General features: G+C 38.5%; 1 protein-coding gene across 3 annotated transcripts in view; it reads right to left on the reverse strand.

Moving 5' to 3' along the window:
* Window positions 1-275: 275 nt before the first annotated feature.
* whrna (whirlin a) overlaps window positions 276-20,273 on the reverse strand; it is a 116,144-nt gene continuing 96,146 nt past the window's right edge. The window contains exons 9-14 of one of the 3 annotated variants that reach the window (XM_081391612.1): window positions 19,928-19,960; window positions 16,481-16,552; window positions 13,686-14,172; window positions 9,340-9,503; window positions 8,567-8,689; window positions 276-2,221 (exon numbers count right to left, since the gene is read on the reverse strand). In XM_081391612.1, coding sequence (XP_081247738.1) covers window positions 2,039-2,221; window positions 8,567-8,689; window positions 9,340-9,503; window positions 13,686-14,172; window positions 16,481-16,552; window positions 19,928-19,960 — 1,062 coding nt within the window. In that variant the 3' untranslated portion in view covers window positions 276-2,038. The remainder of the gene's footprint in view (window positions 2,222-8,566; window positions 8,690-9,339; window positions 9,504-13,685; window positions 14,173-16,480; window positions 16,553-19,927; window positions 19,961-20,273) is intronic. The other 2 variants (XM_081391613.1, XM_081391614.1) reach the window with 2 other exon arrangements.

Below are 20,273 nucleotides of genomic sequence, written 5' to 3' on the forward strand. Positions count from 1 at the left end.
CTATATAAAACACATCCTTACTGAAACCTAAAGGGACAGTTCGTTCAAAAATGAAAATTTTGTCATCAATTACTCACCCTCAAGTTGTTTCAAACCTGTATGCGGTTCTTTATTCTGCTGAACACAAAAGAAGATATTTTGAACAATGTGGATAACCAAACAGTTGATGGACCCCATTGACTTTCATAGTATTTTTTTTCTCTCCATATACTATGGAAGTCAATGGGGTCCATCAACTGTTTGGTTACCCATATTCTTAAGTGAACTGTCCCTTTAAATGATTTGGAGTGGCACAAACTCAAATAGCACACAGTGAGAGACTTCACTTGCAACTGACTTCATTAGTATGCTGCTATGCTACAGTAAATGGTTTTAAGCAATACTGAATTAATTAGATTTTAAAATATCAAACATTTATTGCTTTGTCCAACATTGTTCCTGCTTTGTACATCTCAGTGAATTCTGAGATCGTCTACTACATGAAGGATAAATCAGAGCTCAACAGTAAGGTTTTTTTCTGCTGTCCAGGTCAGGTCAGTAGGTCAGATTTTTACTTGCCCTGCTAATGCTTTCACTGGCCCAAACACAAAAAATGACAGTTAATATAACATCTTCATAATAAATATAATATAATTATACAGGAAATGCTAAGACAACCATAAATTCAAATACAATTTACCAGAAAATAATGATAAACCCTACTATTCAAACGTTTGGGGTCAGTAAGATTTTGTTTTTTTTTAAAAGAAATAATACTTTTATTCAGCAAGGATGCATTAAATTGATCAGAAGTGACAATAAAGATGTTTGTATTGTTACAAAAAATAGATTTCAAATAAATGCTTTTTCTTTTTAACTTTCTATTCATCAAAGCATCCTGAAAAAAAATGCTTTCCATAAAAATATTAAGCAGCACAACTGTTTTTAACATTGATAATAATAAAAAATATTTCTTGAGCAGTAAGAATGATTCAGCATATGAGATCATGTGACACTGAAGACTGAAAATTCAGCTTTACCAGTGATATTTCACAATATTACAATTTTTACTGTATCTTTGATCAAATAAATGCAGGCTTAGTGAGCATAAAAGACTTCTTTGAAAAACAGTTTAAAAAAATATGACGCCACATTTTTTGAATGGTATGGGACAGTGAGGAATCCTTATTGTTGAGCCGTGATGCACGTGTTGCTGCCTTAAAAATTTGGCCAAAACAAGCTCTTCTCTTCACGTCAGAAGTGCCATCTGTCTTAAAATGCTGTCTACGTAGGCAGCTCACTAGGTATTTGAACAGAGTAGCAATCTATGAGGACTCCAGCATTTCTGTCCTAATGACTGATTGCCGTGGTTTAGCAATTACTGCATGACGCAAAAGAAAACAGCACAAACAATAATAAAATATTGAAATCGACTGACTAGTTAAAAAAAGGCAGATGACAGATGTTTCAGCAGTTCTGCTCACAGCAAACTGTAATGAGAAGCACTTTAGTTCAAATTTCTAGTTAGTCACTATTTACTAGAATCAGTAGTTATGTCCACCTCATAAACTATACACATATATTTTCAACACATTTTATCCATTTGCACATATTTCTTATAAAATAGCTATGACTTTTAAAAAAAGACGATGATTTCCATGACACGTTCGCGCAGACTCTCACACCGGGACATGACGTCATATCGTGTATCAAAAACACTACACAGATCCAAGCCTAATGAAGAGTCTCTTGCCATATATTAGAAGCTCAGGGAATAAGCCGACTGAAAAGATGGTCCAATCATCTAAAACAAACCGGCCAGAACCGACTGAACTTTTGCTCTATTCTGGCATTTGCCGCTGGAAAGGTCAACATGGGGTTGGTCCACACAGAATGGCCTTTCAAACAGTGACTGGTTTCAAAACATCACAGAAGAGGATGAGCTGAAGTGTATGAACGTAACAGGATTCTGGGGGTTAATCATGGCAAGACATGGAGCGGTATCTCCCAGTGCTTTTTATACAATTTCCGCAGTCAGCATCATGGGACTCGTACGGTCCTATAGAGCCACGTTGAACTCTGTGATCAAGAAGTCAATGTAGTCCTTCTCTTTGGTTTTAAAGGCCTCCGCTATGAGACGTGCAGCTTCCCGATGTTCCTTTCCTCTGAGAGACACTCCGTTCACCTCTAGGATTACCTGACCCACCTTTAGCTGTCCACAGTTATGAGCCGAACCACCTCTCTGTGGGAAAGAGAATGAGAGATAGTTTGAGAAACTTTCATTTAACACAATGTGACAGACTGGCAGAGTTCACAGAAGCGAAAGTCGGTTGTTTTAGTTCTAAATACGGTTACAGTCACACACAGTTTGGTGTGGCTGGTAGTTAGATTAGATTTGGCTCTGAAGAGAAAGTAAAAAATGGATTTCAACTGGGAAATCACAGAAGAATGTAATCAGCGGAGTTGAAAATTAAACTATTATATCAATTCATCACTGAGTGATCCCAGGTGGACAACTGATTGATAATTTGCTGAAAACCCAGTTTTAAACATTAAAGAGATTTGGCACATTGTTCGACTCTGAAATTAACTTGCTCATCTATAAGTAAACATTAGGGGGTACTGATGGTCCCATACTGTAAATTCAGATGTAGCTATCGCTGCTCTCTGGTCACTGGAACTATCTTAGAAAACACTGCACAACCACAAATCACTTATTGTGACTTTTTAAGGGATCAGTGTTGTTATTGTTAACTAAAACTATTAACTAAAATACTAACAAATTTCACTTGATACAACTATTGTCAGAAGTTTGGTTTAACTTGAGGGAATTATGACAGAAATATATTAGTATTGTACAGTAGAATGTACTTTTTTAGCTAATAACACATAATAATAATAATAAAAATAATAGTTTATTAAATTATGATTTTTTTTTAGGGAAAACTATCACGCAATTTTAGTTTTTAATTTAACCTGAACTTCTACTGAGCAGAGCTTTGTTTGCCAAAAAATGAAAGCTGTTGTTGTTCAAATTTCATTTGATTACAATGTAAAGTATATTTTTCCTATTTCCTGTACTCTTGTAATCTTTTGATTGAGATATAGGCTACTTAAAAGTATAATTAATTATCCTAAGTATACTTGGCTTATATTTGTTTTTACTCTTTTTTTTCCCTGTTGTCATTCAAGTGTTGATAAAAAAGGATGCATAAAGCTAGAATAAAATGTTCTTAAAGTGGAAAGAATTAAAGTACAGTTAAAGGTAAATTACAAATATAAAAAATAATACCTAAATAGGAACATAGTAGTATACTTAAAGTGCAATATATATATATATATATATATATATATATATATATATATATATATATATATATATATATATATATATATATATATAACAGTAAACTATAAGTACTAGTGGTTTAATGAGAGTACACTTCAATGTGTTTTTCATTACCTAAAAAAAGTATTGCTATATTCTACAAGTATTTGACTAGTAAACTCAGTATACCTACAAGTTCACTGTTGTAAACTAGTTGTGTACTCAAAGTTTACTACTGTTACACTTAAAGAAGCAATATCTATATTAAGTAGAACTTTACTTAAAGCCCCCTTGTAGTCAATAGTAGTGCATCCCTTAAAACACATCTTTGATCACCAAAAATGACATATTTAAACGTTTTTTTTCCTGTGAAAAAAATCTTCATGCCTTAGAATAGCTTAAATGAAACTCTACACCCTTGCTTCATTTAGTATACGCAGATCTATGAATATACTAATTAGCCCCGCCTCCACCCCCGCCAGCTCACAGATTCACTCGGTCAACTTACTGAGATAAACGCTGCACAATGGTATCGCTCTTTATAACGTTGTTCACATATAACGGTAATTAATATGATCAGCCTTTTTCCTGACTATGTTATCAAACGGCTAATAATGTGTTGCTAATGTTACGCAAACTATGTTCCCGTTCGCCATCTCAGTCTGCCTTCTAACAATCATCAGAAACACTTTGAACAACTCAGAACGTTAGTGGAGAAAGGCATATAGTTCATTATAACAGCATATACATCATACACCCGCCATATTGCTTAATTTACCTAGCCTAGAAATCTAGACGCACCCTAGCGGCAGCAAAATGTATTTTGCAGCCAGGGTAGTCTAGCAACTCTCTGTTGACTTTCGAGCTGCAAAAACCTAAATTGGGTCAGGCCAATCACGTCGTGTATAGAGTAGGCGGGACGGGCTTAACATAATGACGACAGAGTTGCGACGGTTCCCTGCTACTTGAAAACAAAGAATGGCGGCTGCTGCTGGAGAACAGTCTTTCGAATCGGCTTTGGCCGCGACTGGAGGACTTGGAGTTAAGTTTTTCTTTGAGAAAAGAGCAAAGAACGGCACTTAAGTCATTCTTAAAAAAAGGAAGATGTGTTCGTCGGTTTTGCCGGCCAGATATGGCAAAAGTTGAATCTATCAACTAACGTTAGCTCCGCTGTTGGGAAAACGCTCTGGTTGGTTGAAGCGCTGTCCTATTGCGTGCAGAGGGAATTTGAAAGACAGCCGTTTATCCCGCCCCTCGGATTGAGCTTTGTCTATGGTGAGTTGCCAGACCTAACATCTTGATGTAGGTCTGGCTTGCCAGGCTATAATTGACCCGATTTTGCATATCAACAGAAAAATATACCGGCATCTCTTGAGAGACTCCCCTGTTAGTTCGGTGTTAATGATATGCTAAAGGGTGACGTGATTGGTTACAAGGTAGTTTGTGATGTCAGAAACACCAGAGATTTCAAACCATGTTTTTGAGACTGTCTTTGGTTCACTGCAGTTTTAAAGAGAAAATACTTAGCAATGGTGTTGACTTATGAATTTGCACATGGTTTGTCTGAAAGCATATTAAAGGAGAACTCTGGTCAATTTTAACACTGAGCTCATTTTTTTGTAAATTTGGAGTGCTGTCAGTACAGAGAACAACGACAAAAATCGGTGTTGCCTACACCGTGTTATCCTCTTTTTAAAATTTGAATGAATCTGACTGCAGTAGATGTGAAAGATATGAATAAAAGTGATGTTAATTCAGCCAGCGCACATACCTGTATTTACTTCCTGTTTTCGGTCGAAGTCCACAGTAGTCGATTGTCGAGTGATCATAGGTAACTAAGCAACAGTGGAGAACTCGACAATCGATTACTATGGACTTCGACCGAAAACAGGAAGTAAATACAGGTATGTGCGCTGGCTGAATTAACATCACTTTTATTAATATCTTTCACATCTACTGCAGTCAGATTCACCGTGTTCACTCTGAAGGAATCACTCAACATGGCTGGGCACTTGTAATGACACATCAAGGATGTTAAGAGGCTAAAAGCAGGTTTAAAACTTGCCCCATTGAAGTCAACAGGGTGCAAATTTTAAAAAGAGGATAACACGGTGTAGGCAACACCGATTTTTGTCGTTGTTCTCTGTATTGACAGCACTCCAAATTTATAAAAAAAATGAGCTCAATGTTAAAATTGACCGGAGTTCTCCTATAAAAACACCACATAGACATATAAACAACATTAAAAGCTTGATTTTCACCACAGGGGGACTTCAATAAAACGAACTTGAGGGTCAGAGCATAACATCACGTACGCAACAGGAAGTAGTAAACTAATGGAGGCTAAAATGTCAGCCACTTAGATGTCACCAGCTTCTTCGTCTTCTTTCATTCAATGCCTGATATTGATCAGAACAAAAGAGCACCACATTATCTAATCCAAGGCTGCTTTTGTTGTTGGATTTTCATTATGACGCTGATGAACCGCCTGCAGCCGGGGAATTAAAACCCATTCATTTCTCTTATATTCCTTTTTCTGCTCAGTCTCTCCTGTTCCCCTGCCCCTGCTCTTCGTATCTCAGTCTTTTATTAAGAAGGAGCTGATTTGTTGCTAAATCAAAGGCAATCAGTTGCACTGTTATTTCAGCCGTCCCCTCCTTAGAACGCACTTCATTTCCTCTCCAGCACGGATGGACACAGAAACACAGAGAGCCTTTCTACAAATTGCACACCTAACTGCACGTATTCCCACAAGCCTGTTCAACAGAGTGCTCGAGATTTTTAGTAAAACAAAACACAGAATCAGGAAAAATCTGCTGCCACAATGGTGTCAAACATCAACACCAACTTCCTGCTCTACACTGGCCCACAACTGGAGGTCCATGTACTCCTGTGCTCATTATTTAATTCACTCATTGACCTTTATATGACTGACGGCAGTAAGCTCATGATTGGGACTCATTTTGTTTCTGTCATAGTCTCAGGCTCCGTACCGGCTTCAGACCTGAGGGTTTTGAAATTGTACAATCAACTGTAAAACCTGGCAGCCGCCCAATATGAAGAACCACAGGGTACTATTGTGATTCATCAGATTCAGTATTAAAATTTTGTGGTGCTTACCCATACAAAAACCATTGCCATGTTGCTAGGATATTTGCCAAGGTGCTATCCTGTTGCTAAGTGACATTTAAATTGCTATGTGGTTGCTAGTGTTTTCTGGGTGGTAAGAAATGCCCACCAACAAGTTTCTACGATATTATGGTCCCTAGATATCCTTGCTCCCATTTTACCATTCAGGTGACAATGAAACAAAAAGTAATTGGAAATATCTCTCCTCAAGCTTCACAATTTCAGGTGTCGTTCATGTTTGTAGTACAAACGGTGCGAGATTAGTTAAAGTATAATACTTAAAAAGTACATCCAGCAATTTTTAGAAGTTCTAAACAAATGCATATAAAAGATGATAAAAATCATGTTCACTCACATATGAGTAACCTAATAAAAGTGGTTTTATTTCACATGCAGTGGGCCTTCTCATGGGAGCTACCATGTTGAGATCACATGACCAGCTGAATATTGCCTACTTTACCCCATAACCCCTTCTATCATTTGGACACTTTTGCTCATGGAAAAAACTGAACATAGCTGACCAAAAAGTTAATTTCTTCAATGCCACCGGTATCATCGGTACATTTCTGCACAATGCTACATCCATGTCATTAGGTGTCAGTATAAATCCAAGACGAAGCAAAAAGAATAAACAAAAAAGAGAGATTTTATATATTTAATTAACAAGTAGAACCTCACATTATATTTAATTAACAAGTAGAACCTCACATTACATTCACGTTTATGAACATTAAAACACCTGAGATTAAAGGTGCCATTGCATGATTTTTTTTTATTATTTTAGAATGTTTTCCTGGGGTGCCCTTATAATATTAGTATGTTTTTTAGATCAAACGTTGTTATAATTTAGAAATAAAAGGCATATTTCCTAGCCTGATTTTAGCCTCTGATTTGAATGCTCTGTTTTAAGGGGCGTGTCTGCTGTGAGACTTCAGTGTAAACGCCCACTGCTGTGATTGGCTGACATGCTTGCATATGAAATATCTCGCATTACATGTGGAACTTTCTCGAAAACTTTTACTATTACAGCTTTAATATATGTTTTTACTATTACAGCTATCTGGATTAACAAATCGTGAGAAGTTTTTTAAGCATTTAGATCTATTCCCATCACATAAAAGGTTGCAGTGATGAGTATTGAGCAGATGACAGCCTGTTGATCACGTGAATGAAGATCTTATCATTGCAACGCAGTTTCTGCACTCTCATTAATGCTTTCACCAATGCAAACATGAGGTAAGTACAGTAAGAGCTTCGTTGTGCAGTGTAACAGCGTCACTGATTTCATAACGAGTTTTGGCAAGTGTCCAGATAAACTCGCGCTGTGTGTGATTGACAGCTTGGGCTTTTGGAAAAGGATTGTTCTTTGATCGCTTTCTGTGTATATATTAATCACAGTTTAAGTAAGATTATTTTCATCCTACTAAGAGAAACGACGTGAAGTTGATCGTTTAGTCACTGGCTTGATTTACTGATGCATAAACAGTATTGAACAACTTTGACAGAAAGATTATCTGTCTGAACTTGAACAATTACACATCAGAAATTCACATAACCCACTGGTTCTTCAGAGGCTCAGATGAAGGAACTAAAAAATTACTTTTGTGTTCATTTGTAGGCTACATCCAAACACTGAGCAACTGCCATGCCTCGCTCGTTTGCAAGCCATGATGTCTCTCGAGGAAAAAACAATATCGCGTCACGCAGCTCATTTACTCATGGGCGGGCCAAATTCTCTTTGCGGGGAAAGAAGAGAAAGGGGAGGTAACCTTTCCCCTTATGACAACATAAGGGGAAGATTTCTAGATTCGCTCGTCTGAGCTTTCATTTTCTCAAAAATACCCAGGGCTTGGTTTACACCCATCAAAACGTCTAGCCACTGGGGGACCATAGGCAGGCTAGGGAAACTCATATTAAGGTTAAAAAAACCTCATAAAGTTAAATTTTCATGCAATGGGACCTTTAAAACAATCAACATGAGCCCGTTCACATTCACAGCTCTGTATGTGTGTATTTGCAGTTCTCTCTGCTGTCAGAGGTGAGGGGGCTAATGATCTTATCGACCCCAAGATTATATTATTTCATATAATATAACCCTGTATATAATAGAACACTGTAAGGGCCACTCACTTGTATGGTAACGATGCGTGGGAGGGGCTGCCGTGTGTTTGCCCCGCCTTCTATTGCAATGCCCAGAGTGCTGGCACTTTTTGCCACCCTCACTAGAGAGGAGGTCGGCTCCAACAGACCCGGCTGCAAGGTAGATTTAGAAACAGATTAGAGACAGGACGGGAAAGATGAGGAGAGAGCGAGAGACAGGAAAGTAGCAGATCAAAGAGAGGGAGAGAGAATGAAAGAGAACAGATATAGGAAGACACATTTGGCTTTGATGATAGACATTGCTTTGTGTCTGACAGCCTAAAATAAGGCCACAGAAAGTGGCTTGTGCCCAACCGCACTGTCCTCAGATGGCACTATTCGTTCGATCCATGAGAACAACAACACAGCTCATGCGTATAAGAAAAGCCGAGAAGCATATAGCTAAAGGACGGCCAGAAGGAAGACGGACGCGTCTCGACTCAGCACATTGAGATTGGTTTTTCAGAGAGCTGTTGGATCAGTGATATGAGATGAGATGAAGTGGACGAGTCAACAAATAAAGAACAGAAAAAACTAAAGAAAATATATGTACCAAAAGAAGAAAAGTGAAAATTAATTGTTAAAAGTCAAGCACGCTCAGTCACAGGGAGAGGGAGGAGACAGATTTACGTGACTGCACTCTCCTGTCAACACTCTTTCACTCTCATTCACACTTTTAATACCATCCCTCTGTCACTGTCATTAACTCTCACACACCCATCTCTCTCTCTCTCGCTCTCTCTCTCTCTCTCTCTCGGTCTCACCGGTTTGGCAGATGTTTCTCCTCCCCCGTGCCCATCCCGTGGGGCTCTGGTCCGGGCGGGACGTGGGCTGCTATCCTTACTTAGACGTCCAGATTCAGCAATATCCACACCGCTGTCCTCGCTGAGGGTCTGTCCGCTGTCTGAAAGCTGGGACAACGTCCCTCCTGAAAGAAGACAATAAGCAAGTTTAGATGCAGTTAGAATCGAGCTAGCAGGTTTTTGTGTAGTCGAGCTGCAGTCTCCATCTGTTTTTCCAAAAATGCATGACGACACGTAATGGAATATATACTGTATATACGCATTGTGCATCACTTCTGCCTTTCGGAGCATGTGCACAGCGTCAAGGCCTGATTAACTTATAGATTCTGGATGAAGCTGAGCTACAATCACATTATCTAGGTCTGTTAGTCCAACATTGCAAAAAAACAGATTTATGTATGAATACACTACACTTTTGCCCAGATTTCTGGTCCTGTTTTACAGTCTGGACTGGAGGTGTTGGATTTAAGTTGACAGATTTCACAGAAAATGATTAGTATATGATGGGCACAGATTCAGGTTTTTAGCTTCAGGCTATGATTCAATCCAGTTGGAGGATATCAAACATGTTTTATATTTTGAGCTGATTTTAGAACACCTATGCAGCATCCAGAATCGCATACTGTCTGAGTAGGACTACTTGTTAAAACAGTATGTTATATATAGTATGAATATGTGTAGTATAAAAGAAATTCAGACGTATACATCCGCCATGTTGTCACTGTCATGTGACCTGCCAGCATCAGTTGCATCGCTTCACTTCTTTTCATAAATCCTCTCCCGTGGCCTCACGGAATAGTAACGTGTCCATCGAATACGCACTTCAGTGGACAGGTCATCTGGGGACTTTTTGCCTAGTGTTTTTCAAATAATATTACTTCGTCCCAATTCGCCTGCTTATACTATGCCCTAAAAGTATAAAATTATAAAAGTACTGTTTTTGTGAAGAAAAAGAAAACACTTGTTGAGTGTATAGCAGCTTTGGGACATACCACTTCGTCATAATTGCATCTTTAACGAACAGCTCTGTCGCTTAGTTACGCGCATTCTGTCACCATTTAAACTGCCCATCTTTGTCACAGTTAAAAATCCCCCACATTCAATTTAATTTCATTTCCTACAGTTTAGGACAGAAATGTAGTAGCACGTTAATCTGTCAGTCGTGGGTCTTTCATGCGGGACTCTCCTCATGTGTTCGCAATTTGCATAATGAGGCATTTAAAAGTTAATGACCAAACGTATCTTTATAAAAGTTTACAATGCTGTTGCAGATGAAATATAATGTGGATAACACTGAATAAATATATTTTCGTCAGGTTAGATACTGATTATTAATCACTCAAACCCCTTTATCTAAACCTCTTTACTTGACCATCGAACTAGTTTTGTTTAAAGTTTAAAATAATTTGTTTATGTTTAAAAAGCATAATGTTTATGTCTATGTGGTATTTTAAATATGCTTTCAGACAAACCATGTGCAAATTCATAAGTCAACACCATTGCTGAGTATTTTCTCCTCAAAGCTGCAGTGAACCAAAGACATTTTGCTGGTGTTTCTGACGTCATTATGGCAGGTGACTCATGTATATGATGTACGTACATTATGATGTTATGTCATTATGAACTATATTATAACTTTTCTGTATATATATATATTATATGCATAATATATATGCATATTGCAATGCCAACACTTGCAATGCCAAGGTCATGGGTTCGATTCCCAGGGAAAGCAAGAACTGATAAGAATGTAAATGTGTACCTTGAAATACAATGTAAGTCACTTTCGCATTTACAAATGTAAATGTAACTATATGCCTTTCTCCACTGACGATCTATAATGTTCAAAGCGTTTCTAAGGATGCTGATTTTTAGAAGGCAGACTGAGATGGCGAACAGGAACATGGTTTGTGTAACATTAGCAACACATTGATAGCTATTTGATAACGTAGTCAAGCAAAAGCCTAATCATATTAACTACTGTTATATTTAACTGCTTCAACTGATTTAACGCACATCAACTGGCCACAGGGGTTCCTCAGGGTTCAGTTCTTGGACCCCTCCTCTTCTCCATCTACACCACATCGCTGGGACACATCATACAGGCACATGGTTTCTCTAACCATTGCTATGCTGATGACACTCAGCTCTTCCTCTCATTTCAACCAGATGATCCCACAGTAGCTCCACGGATCTCAAGCTGTCTGGCGGACATCTCGGCATGGATGAACGAACATCACCTGCAGCTCAGCCTGGCAAAGACTGAGCTTCTCGTCCTCCCTGCCAATCCGTCTCTACAGCACAACTTCATTATCCAGCTAGATTCATCATCAATCACCCCATCAAGGTTGATCAGAAATCTTGGAGTAATATTTGATGACCAGCTGACCTTCACAGACCACATTTCAAAGACAGCTCGATCATGCAGGTTTGCACTGCACAACATCAGGAAGATCAAGCCTTTCCTAACTGAGCATGCAACACAACTTCTCGTCCAGGCCCTGCTTATCTCTAGGCTTGATTACTGCAATGCTCTTCTGGCTGGACTTCCATCATGTGCAACTAAACCTCTACAAATGATTCAGAACGCTGCAGTTCGTCTCGTTTTCAACGAGCCAAAAAGGGCCTACGTCACTCCTCTGTTCATCTCTCTGCACTGGCTACCACTCGCTGCTCACATCAAGTTCAAGGCATTGACGCTTGCTTACAGATCTACCACTGGGTCAGCTCCCTCCTACTTTCACTCGCTCCGACGAGTCTACATCCCTACCAGAAGCCTACAATCGGTCAACGAACGACGTCTCGTGGTTCCATCACAGAGAGCCACAAAATCATTTTATATAGAACATTCTCATTCACGGTTCCATGCTGGTGGAATGCTCTCCCCACCCTCATCCGGAGTGTAGAATCCCTGACAACATTCAAAAGACAACTGAAAACTCATCTCTTCCGTGAGCACTTAACCTCATAAAAAAAAAAAGAAAACCCTTTTCTTTTCCTTATGCTACTCTGAACAATGCCTAAACTTTGTATTTTGAGCACTTCTTGCGTTGCTTTTGCCTCTTTTGCTTCGCCTAGCAACGAAGCACACGATTCTGCATTAGTTTGCTGTGTAAGGGAAACTCCACTTTGTAAACTCTATTTCTAAAGTCAGCAAGTGGAAGATGAAAGATAGTGCAGTCTGTTCAAATTTTAAAAGTGTAGTGTATTCCAGCCATTATATGATTTCAGTTGGACTAAAGTGCTTTACATGACATTTTAAAAAGAAAAATTGTTGCTTTGGTTAGACTGAAATTTAACTTTTAAAGTGCATGTAAAGACAAATAATTTATAAGGTAATAAATGCATAAACTTGAATCTGCAAAATGTTAAGAATATAAACAATCCTAACATTTATTCTTTTTAAGAACCAAGTGTATGTAAACTTTTGAACAGGGTCGTTTTTATAAATGCAGCTAATATTTTGTATTGTGGACTATGTAAATCTGTTATGTGAAAGAGCTTAAGCGAGGGTCACACTAGACATGCAAAATCTCTATGGACACTGCAACGGTCACAATACTGCAACACATTATGCTATCTTTTTTTAAAAACATAATTAAACATAATACATTCAAAACAAAAATATGCAATCTATTTCACTTTACTGCAATCTTGCAGCTTGTAATTGTGTTTCCTCTCTTGCAATTGTATGCGTATGAATGAAAGTCAATGGAAGTGCAGTGTGATTGCTCCCTTATTCAGGACAGCACAACATAAAAAACAAACAAGTTTTTTTTTTTTACAATCCCTCTTATTTTGTGAAATTTAACATTGCAGATTCTGCAAGGTGTATTTACATTTATGACTGCAACTGTAGAAGTTCTTCAAAAAATCAATGTGGTTCCCAAACCATGTGGTTATTTTATCCATGTAAAACATAAGGAAAGTGATTAAATTATTGAATTTTGATACCTGGCTGACAGAGGTGTAAAGTCCAGGGGTCAGAAAGTAAAAGTCCAGCCATATGTTTATTCCATCAATGAACTCAGCCAACTGATTTCACTAATTAACTATCTCCTGGCTGAAAAACTGTGCTAATTAGCAAATCCAGGTGATTGGAACAAAATACTGAGGAGGACTTTTACTTTCTGAACCTGGACTTTACACCTCTGCTGGCTGAACTGTTTCCTTTAACATTGCGGATAATTACTTTTTAGCCATTAAATGAGTGAAAATAACCAAATTGAATAGAAATCGGCAGCTGGTTAATGACATATTAAATATTCGCAGCTGTCCCACAATGCATCAAATCTGTGCAGTCTCACCTCGTGCCTGTGGCAGCGGCCGCACCTCATTCACATCAGGTTCTGCGTTGGGCCTGTGCACCTCCACCATGACAAAATGCTGATTGGATGCTGGGGACGAAGGGGCGGGCTTATCTGGGCAGGGGGGCGGAGGAGGAGGCGGCCCAGGCGGTGCAGGTACATTAGGGGCGGGTGGAGGATTCGGAGACGAGGACTGGACAGTAGGCTTCCCCTTACTAGGAGACTGGACCCGAGGGAACGGTCCGATAGGGTGCTGGCTCATGATCTTGAGGGTGTCAGGAGGAGATGTGCGAGGTTTGGGAGTTTTTGGGTGTTTGGGTTCTTTGGTATGGGAACGAGAAGGGGCGGTGAAGTACAAGCCCGATTGGGAGGAGCTGGAAGAGTGACGTTTACTAAGTGTGGATTTTCGACTGGGACGGTGCTGAAGCCCTGGGGGAGGAGGAGGTTTAAAGGAAGGAGGGGAATCTGAGGTGGAATGAACCTCATCCTAGGATGAAAGAGGAGAGCGTTAGTGATGGCATATTTCAGGTTATATTTCAAAGGAGATCAAGAAAACATTCCGCATTCAATAACAGTCATCGCAACTTACAATGCACCATATTCACATACTTCATACACACACATACGACAATTACGCACAAGTCATCGATTTGAGGACAAGAACAATTGGTTCATTCAAACCAAGAGGCAAAGCAAGAAACAAAACAAAAAAAAAGAAAAGAAAATGAACAAACTAAGGCTGAACAGGGTGAGCAAAGCCAGATGAATGAGGTGTCAGTGCCATCAGAAAGTAATCAAACCAAGATGTGAGTTGTCTGTGTTTTTTATCTAGGCCTGAACATTCTTTGGAAATGTTACTTTCACACACTTCTGACTTGTTGGCATCTGCGCCTGATAGAGCTGTGACGGTGCTTCATCAGTTTATCAACAGCAAACTCTCAGAGAAAGACCCTAATCTTCCTCAGCCATCTCTCTCACAACGAGCAGCCATCAGCGACAGTGTCATCATCTCCTCTATTTCTCACCTTCACTCTTTTCTTCAAACAACCATCAACTGTCTGAGTAGCCAAGCCTTTAGAACCGTTTGAGATAGGGCTGGGCGGCATGACAGTATAAAATGTGTCAACCGGTAGAGATTTTGTAGCACTGTAGATGTGCAGGACTGATTAATGTACTGTACATTCTCTTCACAGTGACAACAAACATGGAGTAATGTGAAAATAAGGATTAAGACTGAAGGATTAATCATTCTGGTGCATGCAAAGCACAGTTTAGTTAGTTAAATTTATATAGTCATGGTCAGAATTATTGGCACCCTTGGTAAATATGAACAAAGAAGTCTATGAAAATATAAAAAAAATATAAAAGACAATCATTTTGACCTTTTATTTAAAAGATGTTGATACACTCTCCTCTTCAGTTTTCAATAGGGTTCAGGCAGAACTGGTGTTTGTTTTTGGATGAGAGCAGATGATTTTTCGTGAAACCCTCCCATTCTTTTTTTTTTTTTTTAGGCTGCCTGATCCCGAAGCCTTAACTAATTTCAGCAATTCTCCAACTTTGATCCTTCAGTCTTTGACAATCTTTGGCCACTATTCTCCTCGCCATGCATTAAGACAATTCTGTCAGGACCACAACTGTCAAATACGATTTACAATTAGCATACAGTTAGGATTGGCGGTATGGTTCTGCTCTGGACAAGAACTTCCTGCACATCCATGCAGCTGAGCATGGATAAGAGCAGGGAGAGCAGCAATAACCCCCTTAGGGTAAACACAACAGAACCAACATGAATGTAATTGCAGATATCATTAATTCAAGATTTTAATGTACAACATAATCGAGATTTTAGTCTGATTCAAAGGGGAATCAGAATGCCAAATCCTGACTGACGAGAGGAGGAGCTGGGGATGGAGGAGGGTAATTAGCTCCTGAGAAATGCAATTGCTGTTGATAATACTGAAGGAGCTTATATATGGATGCTGTGATAGGCCTCGTATTCCTATAGGTAGACGTGGATCAGCTGAGAGTCAGCTGATGTGAGCTTGACTAACGTGACCTGCCAGAACTGACGCTACCCTTGATTATAGACACGTGTCCTATTTTCTTACAGCCACTTCCTTTTTTGTGAAGCTCAAAAATCTTTTGCTGCACATCAGAACTGGACTCTTTGGTTTTACCCATTGTGATGGATGATTAAGGGAATTTGGCGTTTGTGTTAAACTCATATTTATACATAAATATTTACTTCGTCTGTGCAAAAAACTTGTAAATATGAAGGGGAATAAACTTCAGATATATTTCACTCATAATAATTTATAGGGGTACCAATAATTGGGGCCAATGTGCATTAGAGAAAAACATTTATTTCATAATGTGATTTCCGCTCCACATTGATTAGCTTTACTTCAATGGATGTTTAGATTTTTGTTATTTTTTCTTACTGAAAGAACAAAAGGATAAACAATGCAGATTTAATTTCACAGCCTTTTGATCATATTTGCCAAGGGTGGCAAAAATTCGGACCACAACGGTAGGTATTACAGTATACACACACGCAAAATGACTTGAATTACTCTACCGTGACATAACATTGGTCATACCACCCACCCCTAGAGTATGCTGACAGTTTCATACAAAAGCCATCATCACACTAGTCAAATCTGCCCCTGGTAATTTTCAAAGTGTTCAATGCCAGTTCTCGCAATATCATCCATTGCACACCTATAACACTCTCCTTTTTCTCTGTTCTCCCTCTTTTATCTTTCCTGTTCTCCTCAAACTGAAGGGCTTACCAGAGAGATGTCTGGCAGGGCATTGCTACGCTCGAGAGACTGTTCCCCGTTGTTCTCTGCCACACCGTCGTTCTGGGAGAGAGAAAAACAAAAGAGAGAAAAACGAGAACAAGAGACTATAAACAAATGAAAAACACAGCTGTGTGTTTATCCCCTAAACAAATGTTCAATTCAAATTGCATTTTGTTGAGGGCCCATTTCATAGAGCGGCATCAAAACAATTGCATTTACAGTTCTACATTTCAATCTCACATCCAGCCTCATTTTCAGTCCAACACTCGTCTCTCACAAACAAACACATATCGCACAGAGAGCAAGAAAAGCCCTGATTTAGCATGTGCGTGTGCTCAGTTGTAATAAGAGAGAGGTGATTTCATGACTTCGGCAGTTCAGTACGTTCAGACCTGTGATTCACCTCATTAAAACTCCCCTCGACCAAAACAAAAGCCTCATCAATTCACTTTATTTACCTGCACACCACTTACAAGGCTAATTTGTTTGCTACTTGATCAGCTAAACTTTGTATGTGTTTTGGTTGTCTTTCTTGCAATGTTTGTGCTTTCTTTTGCTGTGTATTTGTATATTTCATAATTCACATATAACACCTCTGTATTTAACATTTGAAAATGGTTGAAACTATTTGTAAAAAAGATATTAGAAATAATGGACCAGAATTATTTTCACATTTATAGACAGTGTATTGTGAAATAATAGCAAGACACGTCTGACTATTGAGTTGTCTTCATGAGCTGCACGGAAAAAAATCAACATACAATGCGAACAAATGACTCTTGTTATGAGTCGGTAGTTATGAGTTGTGAGTTGGTAGTTAAGTTAAGTTAAAAAAGTTAAGGCCAATTCACAAAAAACATGTTTTTCCATTTCACTGTGCAACTTTTCCATAGTTTTTCAATGTAAACATGCGACAGACGGATGTGCTTGACCTTTGTGCTTGCGTCTCACGTATGACCCGGCATTCTAAAAATGCGGAACTCAAGTTAAAAGAAGTTCAAACTTACATTATTTTTGTTATACTTGCGTCTTGCGTTTTTAACAGTGGTCGACCGATATATCGGCAACGCCGATATTTGGCATTTTTTATATATCGTCATTGGCCGACTCGTTTTTCTGTTTGGCTATTGTGTCAGAAACTGAACTTTTGAGCACACAGCGGCTCCATTCTCCATCTTATTAGTTTATGGTCTCTGTTTAACAGTCCTATCTAATACGTTATTATATAGAACTGTTAAACAAAGAAAAAAAAAAACGATATACAAATAAAGTACTATAGCATTTGATTTTATATTATTGGTAATAAAAAGGCAAACATTACAATACTTTTCATTTACCGTCAGCATTCAGAAAATACGCTTTTATATAATTTAAACAAATCTTTGAATATTTAATAAACATTTTATTTTCAGACGCTTGATTTCAAACTACTGTATGCTGCATTATATTCAGTTGCCAACTCTGTCATATTGATGCCATTTTTACTGTGTGATGATGTTTGTAAAATTAGTGTTACCAAGTCATGATTCCCAATGTACACAAACTTACCAGATAAACTCCAGGGCACAAACTGGTTACAGTGTTTACCTCCTTTTGATTTATATATTTTTTCAACAATTTCTTTATTTGTGAAAAATACTGTAATAAGATCTCAGAATCGAGAAGTTGAGTAGAAATCTGTTTATTTTACAGATTTATTTTTGAATTCATTTTCAAATGATTCATATCTAACTTATCAAATATGAAGTAAAATAAATATAAATTATGAATATATCGGCTTTTTATCGGCCACCCTGCTCTCTAAGATACCAGCATCGGCCATAAAAAAAAATCAATATCGGTCAACCACTAGATTTTACCGTCAAAAACATGTTCAGTGTGAACCGTTAACATTTTAAATCAGTCTGATGAATCCTTTAATGAAATAAATCCATTACAGGATTTACTGAATAAGTAACAAACTCATTTACTGAATATAAAATAATCAATTTCTAAATAAATAAATAAAATAACTTACAAATCACAAACTTTTGAATGATATTTGAGTGACCTGTGCAACAATTAGCCAATGACATCAAACCACTTTTGACCCATATGACAGATCTGGCTGGACGCAGTCATTCATTTCTTCTTCAAGCTAAAACAGACTGAAGAGCACACTCAGAGAGCACAGAGATTCTACTGTGCTGGCTCAGGTCCTTCACCTTCCCACAATCCCCTACTGTGCTCCACTAGAGCATAAATCAGGATGCTCTCTCCGAGACTTTTTCCTTTTTTTTTTTTTTTGTCTGGGGGGGCTTATCTGCTGTGACAGCTCTGCATATGGCTGATGGGGTGCGGTACCAGGATGAGAGTCCCAGAGCGAACGTTTCGTCTGCGGTGCTCCGCAGGGCTGCGGTGTGGGCCGCCGCTGCTTCTTGTAATTACTGGAGCCAGAGCTGGCAAGCTTACAACAACACCGATCCACAGAGGAGGGCCACGAACAAAGCTTGCATACAAATATGTTCGCTCATTTCCAAAGTGCACACACACACTCAAACATACAGACAAATGACCCATGATGAAGAGGTACAAAGTCACAGCGGACACATTTTTGATTTGCAACATGCATGCACTTACTGTGTGTTTGATCACTGCAACCCACACATATACACACAGACAGACATCAGACGTGAGGGACTTTCAGAGGGATCAATCCATGCAGAGAATGAAGAATGTGCTTCCTGTATGTGTGCGTGAGTATTCAAAAGAAACCAAAGATAGAAAAAGCAAACTCATTCTTTAATATGTGTGTGTGTTTGCAAAAGAGACAAACCCAACCCCAAAACGCACGTACTTTAAAGTAAATGCATGTACGTTTGTGATCATGCATGTTTACATACCCTTACAAAATTTTACCATAGTAACCATATTTTACACATATTTATTGGTATTAAAAAAGAAACTATAATTTGAGTGTCGCTGAATCAATTCTAGGGTGTTGTGGGTCGTTGCTAGGTAGTTAATAAGGTGGTCTGGTAGTATTTTTTTGTTTTTTTTTGCATTCAATGCTGTTGCTAACAAGCTCTAAGTATATATTTTTTGTGTTCCTATGTAGTTCTGTTTGGTTGGTTACTTGACAAAAATTATCCCCAACATAAGGCTCTATGATATTCTGGTCCCTAAAGATATTGTTCAAGTACCTCCTTCAATGTTAATAATGTGAATTTTTCAACAATTTTATTACTTATGTTTCGCTTTTAAATTTAATAGCACACTTCTCAATATTCCGTATCATTCATATTTGCCGAACAAATGATGCAGGACAAACCGTGCTGAATATTACTACAGTACTTAGTTATGGGGTTACTAATGGTATTTTGTATGGTATTACAGTGGAAACGATGGTTACTATGGTACATTTTGTAAATTTAAGTGAGAGATTGTTTAACCTACCTCCATCATATCTATCAGCCAGAGCAGTCTTTCCTGTTTTATTGAGAGGGATAGGGAATTGGGTGTTAAACTGTTCCAGCAATTTACACTGGGAGTCAGCAGGCTTAAAAATCCGTCACAAAACACTTCTCCGTCTGTCACACCAACACCCCTGAGACAAGTACAAATCTAAACAGCTGCACTTTCACAACGAGACGTAGATGAGTTGAGGTGAGACATGCCCAGACAGAGTGAGACAGGAGCACAGACAGGTTTCGAGCGATGGGCATAAAAGCCTGCATCAGAAAGGACAAAAGCTGTTTCCCACAGCAACTTTAGAGCCCTTCATCTTGTATCCTTGTAATCT

Source organism: Scardinius erythrophthalmus, assembly GCF_964197995.2.
Source record: "Scardinius erythrophthalmus genome assembly, chromosome: 17".
Classification (NCBI taxonomy): Eukaryota; Metazoa; Chordata; class Actinopteri; order Cypriniformes; family Leuciscidae; genus Scardinius; species Scardinius erythrophthalmus.